This window comes from Silurus meridionalis, chromosome 18 (assembly GCF_014805685.1).
Source record: "Silurus meridionalis isolate SWU-2019-XX chromosome 18, ASM1480568v1, whole genome shotgun sequence".
Lineage (NCBI taxonomy): Eukaryota > Metazoa > Chordata > Actinopteri > Siluriformes > Siluridae > Silurus > Silurus meridionalis.
The window spans coordinates 7,998,121-8,015,755 of NC_060901.1; the positions used below are offsets into that span (position 1 = coordinate 7,998,121).

Below are 17,635 nucleotides of genomic sequence, written 5' to 3' on the forward strand. Positions count from 1 at the left end.
GTGGCATTTTATGGTTCTATTAGCACTGAACAACGGCTATTCCATCCTCCTGTACACTCTCAACAATTTACAGTCTTCAGCTGCTTGGCCTAAACACACTGCCCTTACCATGACATATAAGGAGTGTCTCTCTTCCTCATGGCACCAGGGTCTTCGTGGTTTTCATACCGATAGTGTAAATGTGGTAGTCAACTCCAAAAAAAAGTTCTACGCAGTTTTCTCATGACAGTGTGGTTTCAAACTATCCAGGAGATACCTCCATTTCCTTGAAATTAGAAAGTTCAAAAAGCCTTTATGATAATTTTTTAGGTTAATAAGGTCTATAAGAAATTACTTTATCAATGTAAAAAAATCATTCTAATAAAGGCTGGATTTAATTACAAATGTTTACTAGCTTTATGTCAATAAATTAACATATAATTATTTATTCATATTTTAATGCATTGCCAACAAACATTTATGGCATTTGACAGACACTCTTATTCAGAACAACTCACAACAGAGCAGTTTAGGGGTTAAGGGCTCTTGCTCAAGGGCCTAGCAGTAGCAGCTTGGGGTTTGAACTCATGACCTTCCAAATCGAGTCCAATGTCTAAACCCCCGAGTTACTACCTCCCACTGAGCTCCCACCATCTGCATTTTACATATGCTCTATATAAAGAAAATCCAGGGACTTGCTACAGTCTGCTTTATAACAAATACCTAACAGTATAAGTAGTAAGAGTGAATAAATGATCTCATCCTGTTTGGTACTACTCTGCTGTTTTTACCATCTGCATAATTTCACTTAAAAATAAGTGCTAAAATAAAAAAAAAAAGACAAATCCCAGGTTTTCATGCACGTCTTTAATATATCAGTTTTTCATATTCACAACAAATACATTAAGCTCTTTCTCCTTTTATATTATACAGTCAAATATTTGTACACAGATTTTTTTTATTTTTTAAAGAGTTTCATCTATCAAAATCTTTTTCTTAACCGTTATGTCTTCATTGGAAACATTGTATAACTCGTTTCGTTGTTTTGTTTTAACTCCATGCCTCCTAGCAAACAGACAGTATTTTCTTTGTACAGCTATTTACAAGTGAAAAGAGTCTCCCAAATCTTCTAGGATGGTTCTCGGGTTGAATTCATTTACACTAGGGCTGTAAGGTGCAGGCAAGGCAAAGGAAGAGAAAGGAGATACATAGGAGTCGAACTAAAAAAAACTAACCAGGATATAGAGAGGTTGAAATGTGTTTTTTTTAGGCCCTTAACAGGAAAAAAGTGTGTCATGATCAGAGCGCAATCATGTGAAAGAAATACCTGTTTAGTAACATTCTCATATAAAACATGAAACTTTTGAAAATAAATACAGCGCGATAAAAACTTGCCACGTTGTGTACACTGAAATGAAGGTCGACAGTGCTTGGTGATGTGGGCAAGAATGAGTCTGTTTAAATTTCTCAAAATGTATCAGGGCAACAAGCAGGTCCTATCCAACAGAATCCCTGTAGATGCTTTCTGCCTAATGATTTTACAGAACGAGAGAGAATCAGATCCTTCAAAACCAAAACAGGCCGTTAGGTACACGTCCTTGTACGTTACTATGTAACAGAGTGCAAGAATCACAATCAGAAGAATCAGTAGACTTCAATCAATCTTTATGAGGACCATTAAATGAATCTGCACCTTTTAACTGAGACACTGAGAAAAGGTGAAGTCTCGGGTAACACAAGTGCAGAAAGAGCTACGATCTTTAAATCTCATATCAGAAATAACCAACCAAAAGCTTTAATCAGCACCATCACAATTTTTCTATTTACCTTTTACTCTTGGGCCAAATTTCATCTCTCCTAATGTGTAGCGACTTTTAAATCCTGTTTCGTTTGTGACTTTTTTCTTGCTTTAAACACTCTATGGATGGACAAAATGTTCCCTCCATAGAAAGGCAAATTGCTTGTTTGCATCAATCTGCTTTAGAAAAGTGCAAAGGACACACAGCTTATCATCCATTTACACAAACACTTAAAAAGAACGCTCTCCAACAGGTGAAGAGGAAACGCACTCCCGACACACACACACACACACACACACACACACACACACAATAAAATTAAAACTACATAAATAAATCTAGTTTTTCGCAGGCCTGCCTGTCCATGGAAACGAACAAAACAAAAAACACAACCACTTTAATAACAAACACGCCGGAATGAAGACGTATCAAACTTCAAACGTTTGCTCTCCAAGGATGGCCTGCCTCCATTGCCGTCTGAAATCGAAGCCAGGGAAGAAAAGAGATGAAGCTTAGAATTTGCCTGGGGACGATCTGCGAGTGCAACATTTTACACGACCACCTCACAGTGAGTGTAGCAGCAGAGTAGACGTATGCTTCAGACACGACGCAAAAGATCTACAGTGTGCAGCTAAACATGCTGATCGAGAATCAGCACCTGCTATTCATAACCTGATCCTGAATCAACAGTCCTTTTTTTTTTTTTGCTCCCAACACGCCCCTTAATTCACCAAAAAAAAAAAAAAAACCCCACAAATAAGCAGCTTGTTTAATTGATGGAAAAATGGCACTGAAGGTTTATCTTTAAAAAACTAAACAAAAAATACGAACACAATGTTTCAGGTGCAGTTGTGTGATAATGAGCTTCAGTTCACACTAACAGAGTATGAACATGGAGGAAAAACAAAGAGAAATCAGTTCTAACTGAAAATAAGCACAGTAACCCTTCCTAGAATATAAGCTTCTCTTCATTGAATAACTCAGAAAAGAGTCAGGCGTTTTGATAATTTAAGTTAAGAAATGTGCTGAATGTGCGCTGTGCATGTTCCTGAAAAGCAAAAGAAGAAACTTAAAGAAAACATTGATAAAGAAAAAAAGTTGCCAGCTCCGGCCAACAGAAATGTTACACAGTCAGTAAAAAGCAGAAAAAAAAAAAAAAGTCTCTAAATGACATTCAAGTCTCCTGGTTTTAACCTGAACCTTTAATCACACCACTCAAATGAGCAATGAAGTGGGCGGGGCAGGGCAGGGCAGGGCAGGGCGGGGCAGGGCAGGGCAGGGCGGGGCATAGCAGGGCAGGGCACGCTATTCTCCACAATCACACCACCTGTCTAAATGTTGGTCCTGTGCTCTGATTCGCCAGCGCTAAATTGTAACAATGGGAAGAGTGGGCGGGGCATCATCAAGGTCCCTTCATTAATTGTAAGCCTTTCCTTCATTCGTTCTCTTCATAGATCCGGTGGTCGTCCTCCATTTTTTTCCGTAGAATACAAACACTCCTGGTTTTGGGTTGTGGTCATTTTTCCAGGCGCAATGCTGAAAGTTTTTGTTGTTTTTTTTTAAATAGGAATTCCATCAATATCATTGCTTTTTGGATAAAGAGAAAAAAAAAAAAAAAAAAAGACCAGCACATTCTTTGAAACTAGGTGTTTTTGCTTGTTTTTTTTTTCGTTTTTTTTTTAAAGGATGAACCCCACTGTAGAACACAAGACGTCTGGAAAAAGTGACCAGGGATGAGTGTTTGAGTCGAGAGCACTACTTAAATGCTGAAAACTCCCCTTAAAGAAAAAAACAAACAAAGATAAAGTTAAGATATTACTGAGCAAACCTTACAGCAGTCTGTTTTTGTGTGTGTGTGCACGCTTACCATAGCCTCCTGCCTGAATAGGTGTTTTTGGCGACGCGCAGGCATACAGACTGAAGTCTTCTGTCTGAAAGCCAGCGCGGTTGAGGGACGGTTCTGAGGCGCTGCGGTGGATTTTGGGTAGTGAACGTGCCAGCAGCTCAATAGAGGCTAGGATCTTGGAGGAAATCAGGACAGAATCAGAATATATCTACTGTGCTATTCTACAATATACTTTAAATAAGCACTTAAATGCATTTGTGTTCTGTAACAGAAAGTTAGAATTATTGAGAAAGGTGGAGCCCAATATCAGGCCCTGAAGTATTGAATTCCTCATATACCACAAACTTCTGCTACAAAAATTAGAGATGTTTAAAAAAAGTCAGATTGTGACTCCACTGGGTAGTTTTAGTGATATGAAGACATTTTGGATGGCATGAAAATACAGCGAAATAAGTCAACGTATATTAGTTTTAAAGGGAACTATTGGAAATTATTCGGTTCAAGTAAGATCTTCACGGATTAATTGATCAGAAGAATATCGAAAACATCAATTTGGAAGTGTCCATAATTTCGTGATCTGATGCACTCTGCTGCCATCTTGTGGTAATCGCTGAAAATGCAGCCAATGAACTGATGTGATGACCTTCCTGCCATTGACTTCAATTGAACTTGTTCTACTATAATAGGAGTAAATTATTACCTGAAATTTTGGTTCAGAACAACAGAATCAGAGTTAACCTGTGCAGATATGCATTTCTCCTGAACTTGTCGTTAAAGAGCCGCCATTCCCCAGAACAAGCTCCTTCAGAGTCTCATCTAATTTGCTAAACAAAAATAAAGAAACTCGCTGCAACAAATTTACCTGAGGGAATAGAGGTCGCTCCTCTCTTTTCTTCTTCAAGCAGTCAGCCATGAGTCTCTTCATGGCTTTGGGACAGTTGCTGCGCACTTTGCTCAGGTCAGGGGAGAGGTAACCTCGGCCCACCATGAATATGATCTACAGCAGGAAAAACGTTAAAAAGCAAGAGTCGTCGTTTCAGAAAGACACGCATGTTTAATAGGGATGGTAAGATTCACCAATTTGCATCGGGTCATGCATCGTTTTAAAAAAAGTGCATCGAAAGTTGACATTTTTAATATATTTGCATCAGTAAAAACTCATTAATATATAATTTATTAGCAGATGCGCTATACTTTTGTTGTTTAGAAATTGACCAATAATTTGCCAATATTTTATATGTAGATTGGTTTCTCCTCGCTAAACTGTTTCTCAAAAGCGTTCTCTCAGCACCACTGCTGCTACGTGAATATGACGTATCGCAACGAAATGGAGACCGAGGCGTGTCCTGAATGTCACATGGAATACAGATTAACATGGTAGAGGTAGAGCTGCATGTTTCTGAAAACAGAACATGAAAAAACATCTTTATTTAACAACATTTTTTCCTCTCTTTTTTTGCACTACAAAGGCCTTTTTGTGAAAGAGCCATGTGTTGGAAGTCAGAAAGTACGTCAGTAAATGTATGATTTGCTCTCTGCGATTCAATATGGTACAGATAGTTTCTTTGGTTCAGACAATGAATCATTTTTTGCATAATAGGGGTGAATCATATCAGTAGCTGCTTCATATGTATCTTTAACGTATCGTATATCGTTGGTTATGCATCGAGCTGCAAATCGCCTCAGTTATGGAAATGCACATCCTTAATCTTTAGTATAAACTCACATACCTGGTCTCTGTTGTTGATGTTGGAGTACGGCAACGCCCCAGACATGAGCTCATACAGGACGATACCGAAAGCGTAGACATCTGACTGAAAGCTGTACGGGTTCTTATCCTGTAGCCGTATAACTTCAGGGGCCTGTCACAGAATAACTTCATCAGCACCTCTGCATAACTTCTTTATGCCTCACTGAAACACTGGTGTCTTCACCAATTTAAAATAAGACTTAATATTGAGACAATGAGAAACTCTTAACAAAAAGAAATATTAAATGCTATTAAAAAAACATGACTGTGTTACATTATTCCACCATTTATAGATGTCGCAGTTATTTTATTCACATATAAAATCATCAATAAATGATAAAGATGTAGCCTCTTTACCTCCAGACATTCTTAAAAAAGGAGGCATGGCTTTTGTGCCAGCCAGTCTTAATATGAGGTGTGGCATCTGAGCCTATCGGTCTTAATACAGGAGGCATGGCATCAGTACAGAAAGAAAAACACTTACCATCCACAGGATTGAGCCTGACAGCTGCTCAAACTGGTGTGATCCACTCCAGCGTGACTTCACTGTAGCCAGACCGAAATCCCCGATCTTAACCGTCAGATCATCATGCAAGAAGATATCTTTTCACATGAAGTTAAAGTGCATGTACACAAATTGTGAAACAGAGATGGCTTCACGCTAACCTTAGTAATCATGCAAATTAAAGCTAATATATACATACAGCATTTTATCCCTATAGTATTTTATTCTTCTTACTATTAAGGTCAGCATCTTCTGATCAATCAGAATTTAAAAATACACAGTGCTATGGAATATGTTTATGGCCTGTTGCAAAGAAGGGATACTGTTGCTCTTCAGGTCTCTGTGAATGATAGACTTAGCATGTAGATAGCTGGAGGAAAAAAAACAAAAACAGTTACACTTATGTCAATGATCCCACTATATCTTAGCTTTTAGCAAACTCAACCCATTCCAAAAACTCACTCCATCCCCTGGGCTGTCTGGCGAGCAATGTCGATTAGTTTGATCATCTCAAACTTGGTCTCTATAATGTGTAAGTGGTGATAGAGGCTTGAGCCTTCACACCACTGTGTCACGATGGCCAGCTGTGGCTTGGTGGTGTAGCCCATGAAGAGCAGAATGTTGACGTGGCGAGTTTTCCTGAAAGATATACGCAACCACAAAACAAAACATCACTATGCTGCAGAATTGTTTGCTTTCTGACACTTTCATTAATATTAAATATGCATTTTGTAAAAAGCTAGTTATTGGTTATCAGGTTAATGTTGTGACAAATGGTGAAAGTCTCGAAGGAGTGTGTAAAACATGATGTATTAACTATTAGCTTCTCTGTAAATCACTCTTAAATCAAATAATAAATATTATTATCACCTCTCACAAATGCAAATTTCATAGCAATTAATATAAACTACACTACTTATCCTCAAAACTGTACTCACTAATAAACAATGTTTTAAAGGTTATTTTGTTTTTGATCTAAATTCTACACCATGTTATCTTTTGAATGCAAATAAAGCCCTCTCATATATTCCTGCTTAAGATCTTTGCCAGTTCCAGCTCTAATAATATGCTAAGAAAAGTGACAGCTTAGTGTTAAAGCTCCAGAACTAGATTAGAAAATATTTGGACTGAAAGTACAGGCACTGCTGGATCTGTGAGCAAGACCCATAACCCTCACCTGCTCTGTTGAGTGCATGAATATTACCTTGGAGGGAGAAAAAGTTAAAGAGAGCGCACTAATATAGCATAAGAGTAGACCAGTCTTACCTGAGGACCCCTACTTCATTCTTAAAAGCCTGCAGTTGTTGAGGAGTTGGAGCAGTGACATTCAACATCTTGACTGCCACGTCACCTGAAGAGGAAAAAAAAAAAAAAGATTAGAAAAACTAAAAAAAAAATGGCAAAAATGTAACATCCTAAAAAATTTTTTTAGATATATATTCCAGGTATATTTGAATGCATGTGTATAAGCCACAAAAGCTTTAGAAGAAATTGTCTAGGAGTTTATGTAAAGAGGCTCTGATTTTGACTGATTGTTGACACCATTGTTGTAAATTAAAAATAGGGCTGAAATGATTCCTTGAATAATTCGAATACAAAAAAAAATCCAATACAAATAATTTGCCTCGATTTGTCCATTTAACTACAAACAAAGCACAGTGTTTCCCCGCTGACCCTTATTACTGACGCACCACCCGCTAAACTCTGGAGGGCTCTGGACAGGCAAAACAGAAGACGTTGCGGAATTTAAAAAAAATGGAGGAAAGAGGAGAAAACAGCGAGGGGCGAGGAGAAGATTAATTTAGAAGCCCGTTTCGCCACACAAAACAAAACTTTAAATGATTCCGACTTTTTTCTCTAATTTCCGCCCAATCTGGCAGCGTCACCCCCTCTGTAGTGGCAGAAAGCTTTACACATTTAAAATGAAATGGGCTACAATCAATAGAATCACATGGTATCAGACTAAGCCTCCGATCCCTGGACAGAACTCCGTCTAACAATCAGCTCTGGAGGAGACGGAACAAGACAGATAAAGCAGAGGAGCCTCGTTTATACACCAACAGCTTCAAACACCAGGCCCACAACATGGTTACATGGTGGATGCACCAGAAATGTCGGATGTTTACTAGAAATAAAAGTTGGAATTACGAGAAACACAGTTAGAATTACGAGAAAAAAAGTCGGAATTAAGGCCAAAAAAAAAAAAAAAAAAAAAAAGAGAGACAACGTTTGGGATCATTTCAAACTAAAACAAAGAAAACACAGTACAGGGTGCTTACTTTTTTTTTTTTTATAGTAATCTAAAATTTTATTTTATATTCCTCAATTATGATCTATATATTTGTATTTTGATGTAATATGGCAATTAAATGCACTAAATTGGTTTGGTTTTCACAGATATTCTTTCTGCAATTTCAGCAAATGTACATTTTTCTAAAAAAGGAAACAAATTGCTTGTTTATGTTAAAAGATCCGTCTTATTTTCTCTTGTATATTTAGTATTGCTCTTTAATGAAGAAACAGTAATAATTATCCGATTAATTAGTAGAATACGCTTTTTTGTTTTTAAGACGTGGGACAACACTGATCTTTGCACAAAAGAAGATCTGAAACTCAAAGACAGTAACCTGAGAGTTGAACCGAGGACCCTCTCACTGCCTACTCTTCCACTGTACCATCGTTTAATCAATCATGTGTGTGTTTGTGCAAATATGACTCAAATCCAGAACCCCACATACCATGCCACTTTCCCTTGTAGACAGTTCCAAACGAGCCAGATCCTATCCGCTGGCCCAGAGTAATCTGACCTTCTGGAATCTCCCAGTCATCACTGGAGTCCCGTCGGCCCAAAGTTTTCTACCGCACATTACAAAAATTCAAGAAAACTATTACAAAATACAGACTTTATTGCATAAAAAAAGTAAGGTAAAAGTTGCATTCGGGATCAGAAATACACAACTCTCGCAATATCTAATTACCATTTTATTGCGATCCTCGGATGAGGATGACGACTTGCGCTCCCGCTGTTGGCACGGCGACTTCTGTGGCATCTTCACATTGGTCAGGGAACCAGGTAGGGAAGCGGGGGGCGTGGCCGAGAGTCCAGTAGTGGAGCCTGAAATGTGGTTATGTTAATACAAGACAAACAAAGATTGGAAGGAAGCCTGATAGCATAAGAGCATCAGACATGCATGGAAATGTGTGTGAAGTACAGTTAATGTAGAGTTAATGGGGTTACAGTAGCTAAAAAGCTTATTGAGCAAAACTATGAAAAAACAGGTTGCATAAAAACTATACACTGCACATTACTCTAGGACTGACTGCTGTCTAAGCTAGAAGTATCCAATCTTATCCAATCTAGAGCGGTGTGGTTTTCATTCTAGCCATTGGATGCCAATTAGATGTGTCTCTAATAATGAGGGTTAAAATTAAAACCCTGAGTCACACCACCCTTTGGGAATGAAAATAGAATGTAATAATCCTATTTTAAACCATGACTTCTATTAGAGCTTTGGAACTCACATGAGTGGTAAATACTGTACTCAAATATAAACTGTTCACATTTTAATTATATTTTGATATAAGAGGTGAATATGATCTCGTATGCTTCAGAGACACATACAGAATCACTGCCCTCAGAGACCATGCTTTATTCTCTAACTAACTAATAAGAAATTAAGGTGTTCCTTGTGTGTTCCTGGTTCAACTAGCTGAAGCAAGGGTGCAGTATTGTGTGTGTTGTGAAACTTATACCTCCGTCAGACCTCTGTAAACCTTGATCACGAATCAAGTCCTAAAACAAAAATTGGAAATTAGCATATAATCTCATTAATCAGAAGATAAAAAATAAATAAACACTGTGTTTACTAACATCAATGTTGACTGGCTCGATTGTGTTGATATGGACGTTGGGGGCTGAGGAAGAGCGGTCTCTCTGGCCAAACTGATTGCGGTGGTCTTCCTCCCCTGGCCGGAAACTTTGCGGAATGGGAATGGATTTGGACGGGGACACGGTGGGATGGCACAGGGACCTTGAGGTATGGGACACAATGTGTGTAATTAGTGTGACTGTAAAAAAATATATGATAGCGGATTATTGTCATACCTAACGCAGAATGACTGGTCTTACCCAATGGAGTCAGATGGAGGGATAGATGGACACACCTCTGACACAGGGGTGGTGCCCTCTGATGACACCTCCTCCTGTGTGATTGGGTGGTGAACCAGAAACTTGGATGTCAATAATAAACTAGAGGAATGGGAAATAAAACCTGTTAGACAAACACTGCAACAACTCTACACACAGTACAGTGAATATAATCCAATAGTCTCTTTTTGAACTATTCAGCCTGCAGTTAGAGGCAGACAAACTTCAATCCCACTTCGTGCCCATTTTCCGTGAGCACTCACTCCAGCTGGTCGTAGTTGACGCACATGAGCGGCACCTCAGTGCTGCAGCGCTGGTGGAATTTGTAGCCACATGTCTGGCAGCGGAAGCCCTGGAAAAGCAGCTTCCGGCAGAAATCGCAGAAGGCCAGTGTGAAGAAGGTCTTTCTCACCTGCCAGGAGCAGCATAAAGTAAAGACTCAGGGGACAATCTTTCGAAAACAGCTGCCAAACCTTCATCAATGAGATCTCACGTATACTAACCCATACTAACATTACAGATAAAGCTATAGGAGAAGCTCTGCTATATCCATCTGGGGAAAACATGTGTGGCAGATAAAGCAGGATCTTTTAATGCTTTAAATTCAACATCTACTCAGCTGCAATTTCTTACATTCAAAGGTCCAGATAAGCAAACAATAAGCTGAATTGGGGACAAAGTTACCTTTGAATGTTGAACCATTAGGGTTAAGGATATAAATAAGACAAAGTGTTTATGTTTTGGTTTGGTGTGATGCTCCATGTAAGAACTTTTGGCCAGTCACATGAAGTTCTAACAGATAAAACATGCTCCTTTTTCCCTTCTGACAAATTGATTCTGACCCTCTGGTAGACAGAGTTGCAGTTAGCTATATAATTTGCATAAATGAAAGTTTAAATAAACCACAACAGAAGATATGCTACAGAAACCATAGTGGCTCATGCTTAAAAAACTTGAGCCAGTCTAATCTAATGATAGATTAGACTTTTTTCCTGAATATGTTCATTAATTTGGGGTTCCCTTAAGTATTCGGATTTTTTTTAGAATGAATTAAATAATCAATTGTAATTATTTTCATTACAAAAAATTATTAGCTCATTGTGCAAACCGTGGTTTGAATCTTGCACACTTTGGTTTATTCCTGAATTGCATTTGCCACATAACCAATCTGTTTGGCTGATTTTCCCGTTCTCTTGCCGATAGCACAATAGATCAAGGAAATGTTTTTATGAAGTTTTATGTGGAAAAATGCAATTAATTAATAAAAATATAAAATGTTAATACAGTACAGTACTATATACATAAAAAGCATTCTTGGGGTGGCGTCCATTCATCTAGTTTCTTCCTTTATCGTGGCCGGTTTTGGAACGTAACCATGGCGATAAACGGGGGATTACTGTACCTGGCCAAATAATTTAGGCCCATCACAACTAGGATTTCCAGTGACATTCATACTCTTAACATTGAAGATAATTATATTCAGCTAATGTAACCATTAGATTACACATTTTAAAACATCTGCAAAACTTAACTTAATTGAAACAAATTTAATGATACTCACAAAATTATGAGTTGTCAGAGGAACATTCTCTAAAACCTCAACATGAAGCTCCTCCCCAGTTAACCAAGAAATGTCTGTATCCCAGCCAATGGGTTTCTTCTCTCTGATGAAGAAAAGAAACAGTTATGGGTATCTCCTCATCACAATGGATGTTTTTAGTATTAATGTACAGTGTTAAAAATAATAATAATAAAATAAACACTAAAGAAGACATACATACATAAGCATCTATGTACTGTATGTGTCTTTAGTGATTTTTCTTTTTCTTTCTATGATTATTCTATCGTATACTGTATATATACACACACACATCTTGCATGCGTGTAGTGATAGTCTGTGTTTTTACCCATCCTGAACCCTGTAGACAGCACAGCATTCTGGGATCAGACCTCGCATCATCAGCGCTTTCTTTAACGAATCCCTTACAGTCATTCCACAGCGTGCTGGAACCTAAAGACACACGAGAGATCCCAAGATCAGGACTTTTCTCAGACCAGTTTTCAAGTCTCTGCTTTAATCCACAAAAAAAAGTCATGCTGAGAAGCTTCTCCAAATTAAAGAGGTCACCTATATTTACTCAGTGACTGTGGACTCACACCGCTCTACAATCTGGTAGAAGAAAATGAATTCGCAACGCTCCTATTCTTTGATTCTTGTTAAACAAAAGGCAAATTCTTATTACGGAAAATGTCAACCAGATCGCACCTTTAAAAATTTGGTGTAGCATTTACATTCATTGCAAAGACTCACAAATGGCAGATGGAGGTTCCTCAGATTTGAACCCATGACCTTCCAATCCAAATCCAACATATTAACCACTGAGCTACCACTTCTCATAGGATCAAGGCCCTTAAACTGTTTGTGTTCTGTAAAAGTCAACAGAAATCCTTTATTTATCTAATTACATAATTTTTTTGCAATTGTCTGAGGGAGAACTATAAAAATAAATAAATAAATAAATAAAAAACTGGCCTGTCCAAGTTACCAGGTCCACTGATTTGTCTACCTCATTACATCCCAAACAAATTTTGGGGGGATTTTTCCTCCCAATTTGGTTTCATAATTTCCCACCCAGTAACAACTCTGCCCTCTCCCACAACAACTACTAGCCGAGGGTGAGGTAAACATGTTACTCCGCCAACGTGCATGCAAAGCAAACCACCAGTATGTTGAGGACTGCACTACCCACCCTACCTGTTTGGCATACATGAGCTCACAGATGTCCATGACTGGTTAGAAAGTACGCCATCACTCCCACCATGAAAACAACCAATTTAGCTCTCAATTCCTAGCTACAGATGTTCCATGGTATTGTCAATAAAACAGGGTGAATACCTTTCCATCCTCCATGGAACCATTTTTAAAGACACTTAGCAGAACTGGCAACTGAGCAGCTAAAAACTCACCACCGTCCTCTGTTTATTGGGCAGAAAGACTCTGACGATGGGCTTCTGAGGTGAACGTGGGTTCGCACGGGTTGCGTCAGTTGGGGTCTGCAACACCGCCAAGGTGTTTGGGGTTGCAGCAGTGCTAGGTGCCGCCCCCAACCTGATTTCCAGTGGTGCTGAAGTGGGAGAGGAACAGAAGTCTGTACCGTTCCCAATAGCCTCCAGCAGCTGCTGCTCCCTCTGCTGTAATGCATCGAGTTTACTAGTGTACTCTTCGTAAGCCTGGGAGAAAGAACAAACATGTTAGCACCTTCAATTCCAGCTTGAAGCAAACAGTACAAAATGCATCATGTTTCAAAGTGCATTGAACAGAGATATTTGATGCTGTTCCGCATTACTAAAGTTTACAAATTGAAAAAAAAAGATGTTCTAGGCATATAGTTAGAAATATGCTTATCATTGGGTTTAAAGGTTCTTGTGTACTGCTCTGCGAGTAATGAGTATCTATATGTAGTTTAATGCTTCCATGCTTTAACATAAGCCCTCTCAATACATTCTTTAATTTCGTCAACTCACCTCCAGGTATATGGATGGAGGGTTGTGTTCACCACCAAACTTGTCCAGCAGTGCCTCTATGTGCTCTTGAGTCAGCTTAATCATCTGTTTGATGTTCCATATCTGCAAATACGAGAACCCAGTTGTCTAAGTATTGTGCTTGCTTCGTGTCAAGTCTATTTGTACCAAACAACAATCCACATGCTTCATCATGGTGTAAAAGCTGACAAGGGCCCTACACAGAGGAAACATAGCCCAGGCGATTAACACAATGCTGTGAGAACTTCCAGAATCCCCAGCCAAGTGGGAGCTGAGCTCTGAAACTTGGAACCATAACAAGACAACAGCAGCTCTGCAGTGGAGACGATGCAGGACCAGTCAGTCACAAGAGACAACAGGCAGGCTCTAATTGAATTATTCATATTATATGGTACTCTTTTTTGGTAAACATAATTTAGAACCTAACCGACAACACTTCAGCTATGATGTTAGATACAATGCAATAACCTTAAATAACTGAGAAAACAACAACATGTATCAACTTAATGTGACAAAATAGAGAAACAGTTATATTTGAGAGACTTCAGGAGCCTATGGAACAAAAAACTGGTGGGGACCGAAACCTAACTGGTAAAAGAACGACAAATATTGTGCGTTTTTATTAATGATTTACTAAATGACTATTTACATGCTGAGGCAACAATTGCAAGGCCAAAAATGATCCACAAGTTAAAGCCAACGATCAGCTCAATGGAAGCACTTAAAACATGACAGTGCTTTAGAAGTCTAAAACTTCCGCCAAAGCTGAGACTAATGGACTCGACTCAGCCTTGTTTGTTTAATATGTAATACTTTTAATTAAAATCCAGTTTCATCTCACATTCTAACCGTTGTCCTGTTAAAGTCAGTACTTGATCACCATTCGTCTAGATGGCGGCTTATTTCAAATCACCTATATTACAAGTCAACTTACTTCTACGTGAATCTTAAACCCTACTGTAATGGTGAGCTTTACTTATAGTGCATTACGACAATCAAGTCATTTTTCTTGTGACGGCAGGCCATGCAAGTTGAGCAACAAACAAGGTATGACCAAATACACAGGTGATCCATTAGGCTCAGCAGTGCAGACGAAATTAAGTCCTGATGTACTTCCATACAAGCTAATTTGATTATCCATAAAATACTACACTTCTACTTATCTTTCACAGATCACTGACATATGCAATATTGCACATAGTTCTTGTTTAAACAATGATTTGAGAATGATATTTTGAAGTATATATATATATTTTTTTTTTTTCTTTTCATACATTCCCAACAATGCTGTTTGACCAACCTTCTATTAGTAGTATTGCAGAATTAAGCCATTGCCCCATGTCTACAAGACAGTGATGCAGCAGAGCTTTAGAGCTTACAGCGCTCTCATCTTATCATCTCTACGTGTTATTTGAAAACTTCAACACGCATGCTCATATTAACTACTCATCGGCGTCCATCACTATCCGAGGCAGTTCTCAGGAAGATTTACAATGTACCTGCAGTGCATTCTGGATCTTTGCTTCCAACATGTGCATTCTACTTCTACACTGAATTTCTCATTGAGAAGAGACTTCTTATGGATGAGAAAGGAATCGGTTCCTGCATTGTTTCCAGGTTGAAGCTTTCTATCAAACACCATTGTAAGCGCACTAGCAATGTCACCCTGTGCCATAGACACAACACGGAACCAGGATCTGATGGAAACGAACAGAAAGTAGTGAAGAAACCTGGAGATGAATACCAGAACTGCTAAACGTTTGAGAGTGGACATCTACAGTAATGCTAGCAATAATACAGCTCAAGGAGCATGTGTGCTGTAGCACACTGATGGCAAAGCTGATACACACGGGCACCTGTAATGATGTAGCAAGCAAACACACACGTCATGGCAAATGAAGGCCAGAAATTGGCTACAGTGTAAATTCAACATGAACATGTTTAGAACTGTTCCTAAACCAGCAAGACTGTTTCATGGACGGTTCGTGGAGCTGCACAGAGCAGAACCTGTGTAGCATTCTAGCCCTGATTACACAGGGTAGATGTTGAAGACAGGCTGCAGGACAGAGATTTTTCTCGCTAAGAACCTGAAGAACCAGTAATAGGATGATGCTATTTCGATGTAGCTCGAAAGCTAGCACGGATGCTAGCAAACTCGGCTACAACTGCAGTGGGTTCGCGGAGAAAACGAAGCGCAGAAGCAGGCAAGTGAAGGACGGCCAGGCCCTGAAGGAAACACGGGCATGGTGGGGAAACTGCAGCGGGCAGAGGAACCAACATGGAAGAACCTTTATATATATATATATATATATAAGGTTCTTCCATGTTGGTTAGTGAAGCACCTCTCAGCGGTTATAAGAAGGCACCTGGTCAGCTACATATACATGCACTCGTACTTACACACATCTATATGCACCTATACGCATATACAATGATCCGTGTGTGTGCTATGACACTTTAGTCAACCCTTATTTTGTGTATGATGTGTGTGTATCGAGAGAGAGAGAGAGAGAGGGAAAGAAAAAGACTGTGTGTGAATGTATATATATGTGCATCATCTAGCCCCCCTCCCGTGCAAACGCATCCCCCGCGATCCATATTAGAGCCGGTGTTTCCTGAAGGTCTCCTCCATCCAGGCAGATTTCCCCCTCCTCAAAGCTGCCTGCCTGCCTGCCTGCCTGTCTGTCTGCCGTACCTCCTCGGGAATGTCGTGGCGATGCTCGGCATCGGCGGACGCAGAACACGCCGTGCACACCGAGCCGAACCCAGCGCCCAGAGCCTCCAGTCCCGGGCTCGGCTCCGTCTCCCGCTCCGCGTCGTGCGCCATCGGCTCTCCGTTAAAGACGGCCGGTGGAGACTCGGCGTTGCTCAACGCCGCCATTTTAAACTACGAGACACCGAGTGGGGAGAGGAGGGGAAAAAATGTGTGTGTGTGTGTGTGTGTGTGTGAGAGAGAGAGAGAGAGAGAGAGAGAGAGGAGGCGAAGGAGAGAGAGAGAGGAAGGTGGAGAGAGTGTGAAGAAAAGCGAAGTGACGCTGGAAAACTGGACTGTTTTACCCCTTATACATGGGCCTTCAACCCCCCTTATATTACACTACAGATTAAAGAAGTATTTACTTCTTTAAAAAAAAAAAAGAAAAAAAATCCACTAAGACCTCAATACATGAGAAAACATTGAAACTTTCTGAAAAGGAAAAAAAAATAATATTATATATATACAATCCAACCTTTTGTAATCATCCTTTGTGAAACCATAGAGACACACAGGTGTTTATGACTTGTTCGATTGTTAGTTTGTTTTGGTTTGGCCTACAAGAGATCATTCCCAAAAACATTATGAACTGGTTTGTAATTATTTGGACTGGAGCCCGAACGTTCCCAGAATGTTGTGAAATGGTTCCCAAACAAGTAAACAAAAGACACTGTGAAATTCATTCTAAACAAACAAAAATCGCAAAGCTGGATCAAGTGCTTTTTTTTCTTTTATCGACGTGAAACGCTCTCAGAATGTAAAGAAATGCCAGCGTTAAAGCAGAGGTGCCCAAACCGTTTCCTATGAAGGGCAAAAAATCGAACTTGTTTGCAAACCGTGGGCCGAAAATAAATGTTGCATTGTACCACATTTTATCGAAATTGAAGTTGCTATGGTTTCACTCATTTATCACTTCAAAACATGACTCTGTATTCGGTTTAACTAACACAATATTTTCAAAAGGTCTAGTTCAGTGAAACTTATGGTACGATGAGAAACAATCCAGTTTATTGTACAATAGAGCAAAATGCCTAATACAGCTAATGAGCTCTAATGAGGGACTTGGATTTGTTTCTTATTTTTCAAATGTTCGCAAATGTTTCCTTTTTTCTCCTCTTCTCATATATAGCATTACGTCCCAAATCAAAGGATACCATGGGCCAACTTTATTCTGTAGGACCTAGGTTAGGCATTTCTGTGTTCAAGAAATCTTCTGTATATACTTTGTATATGTTCAAATTTTTCATTAGATATTTTTTCAGTGTGTACTCTTTCCAAAATGTTTGTTCTTATGCTCATAGTTATGTATTATGT

At 39.2% G+C, this 17,635-nt stretch overlaps 1 protein-coding gene across 1 annotated transcript; it reads right to left on the reverse strand.

Annotated features, from left to right (window-relative positions):
• Positions 1-826: 826 nt before the first annotated feature.
• On the reverse strand, positions 827-16,740 carry braf (B-Raf proto-oncogene, serine/threonine kinase). The gene is made up of 19 exons (XM_046873316.1): positions 16,265-16,740; positions 13,552-13,653; positions 12,994-13,257; positions 11,934-12,037; positions 11,588-11,690; positions 10,290-10,438; positions 10,009-10,128; positions 9,751-9,910; positions 9,633-9,672; positions 8,858-8,994; positions 8,618-8,735; positions 7,146-7,230; positions 6,342-6,518; positions 6,203-6,249; positions 5,859-5,977; positions 5,355-5,486; positions 4,487-4,621; positions 3,646-3,799; positions 827-3,556 (listed from the first exon to the last, which is right to left on the reverse strand). Exons 1-19 carry the CDS (start codon positions 16,448-16,450, stop codon positions 3,534-3,536), a joined length of 2,355 nt encoding a protein of 784 aa, XP_046729272.1. The 5' UTR covers positions 16,451-16,740; the 3' UTR covers positions 827-3,533.
• Positions 16,741-17,635: the final 895 nt, after the last annotated feature.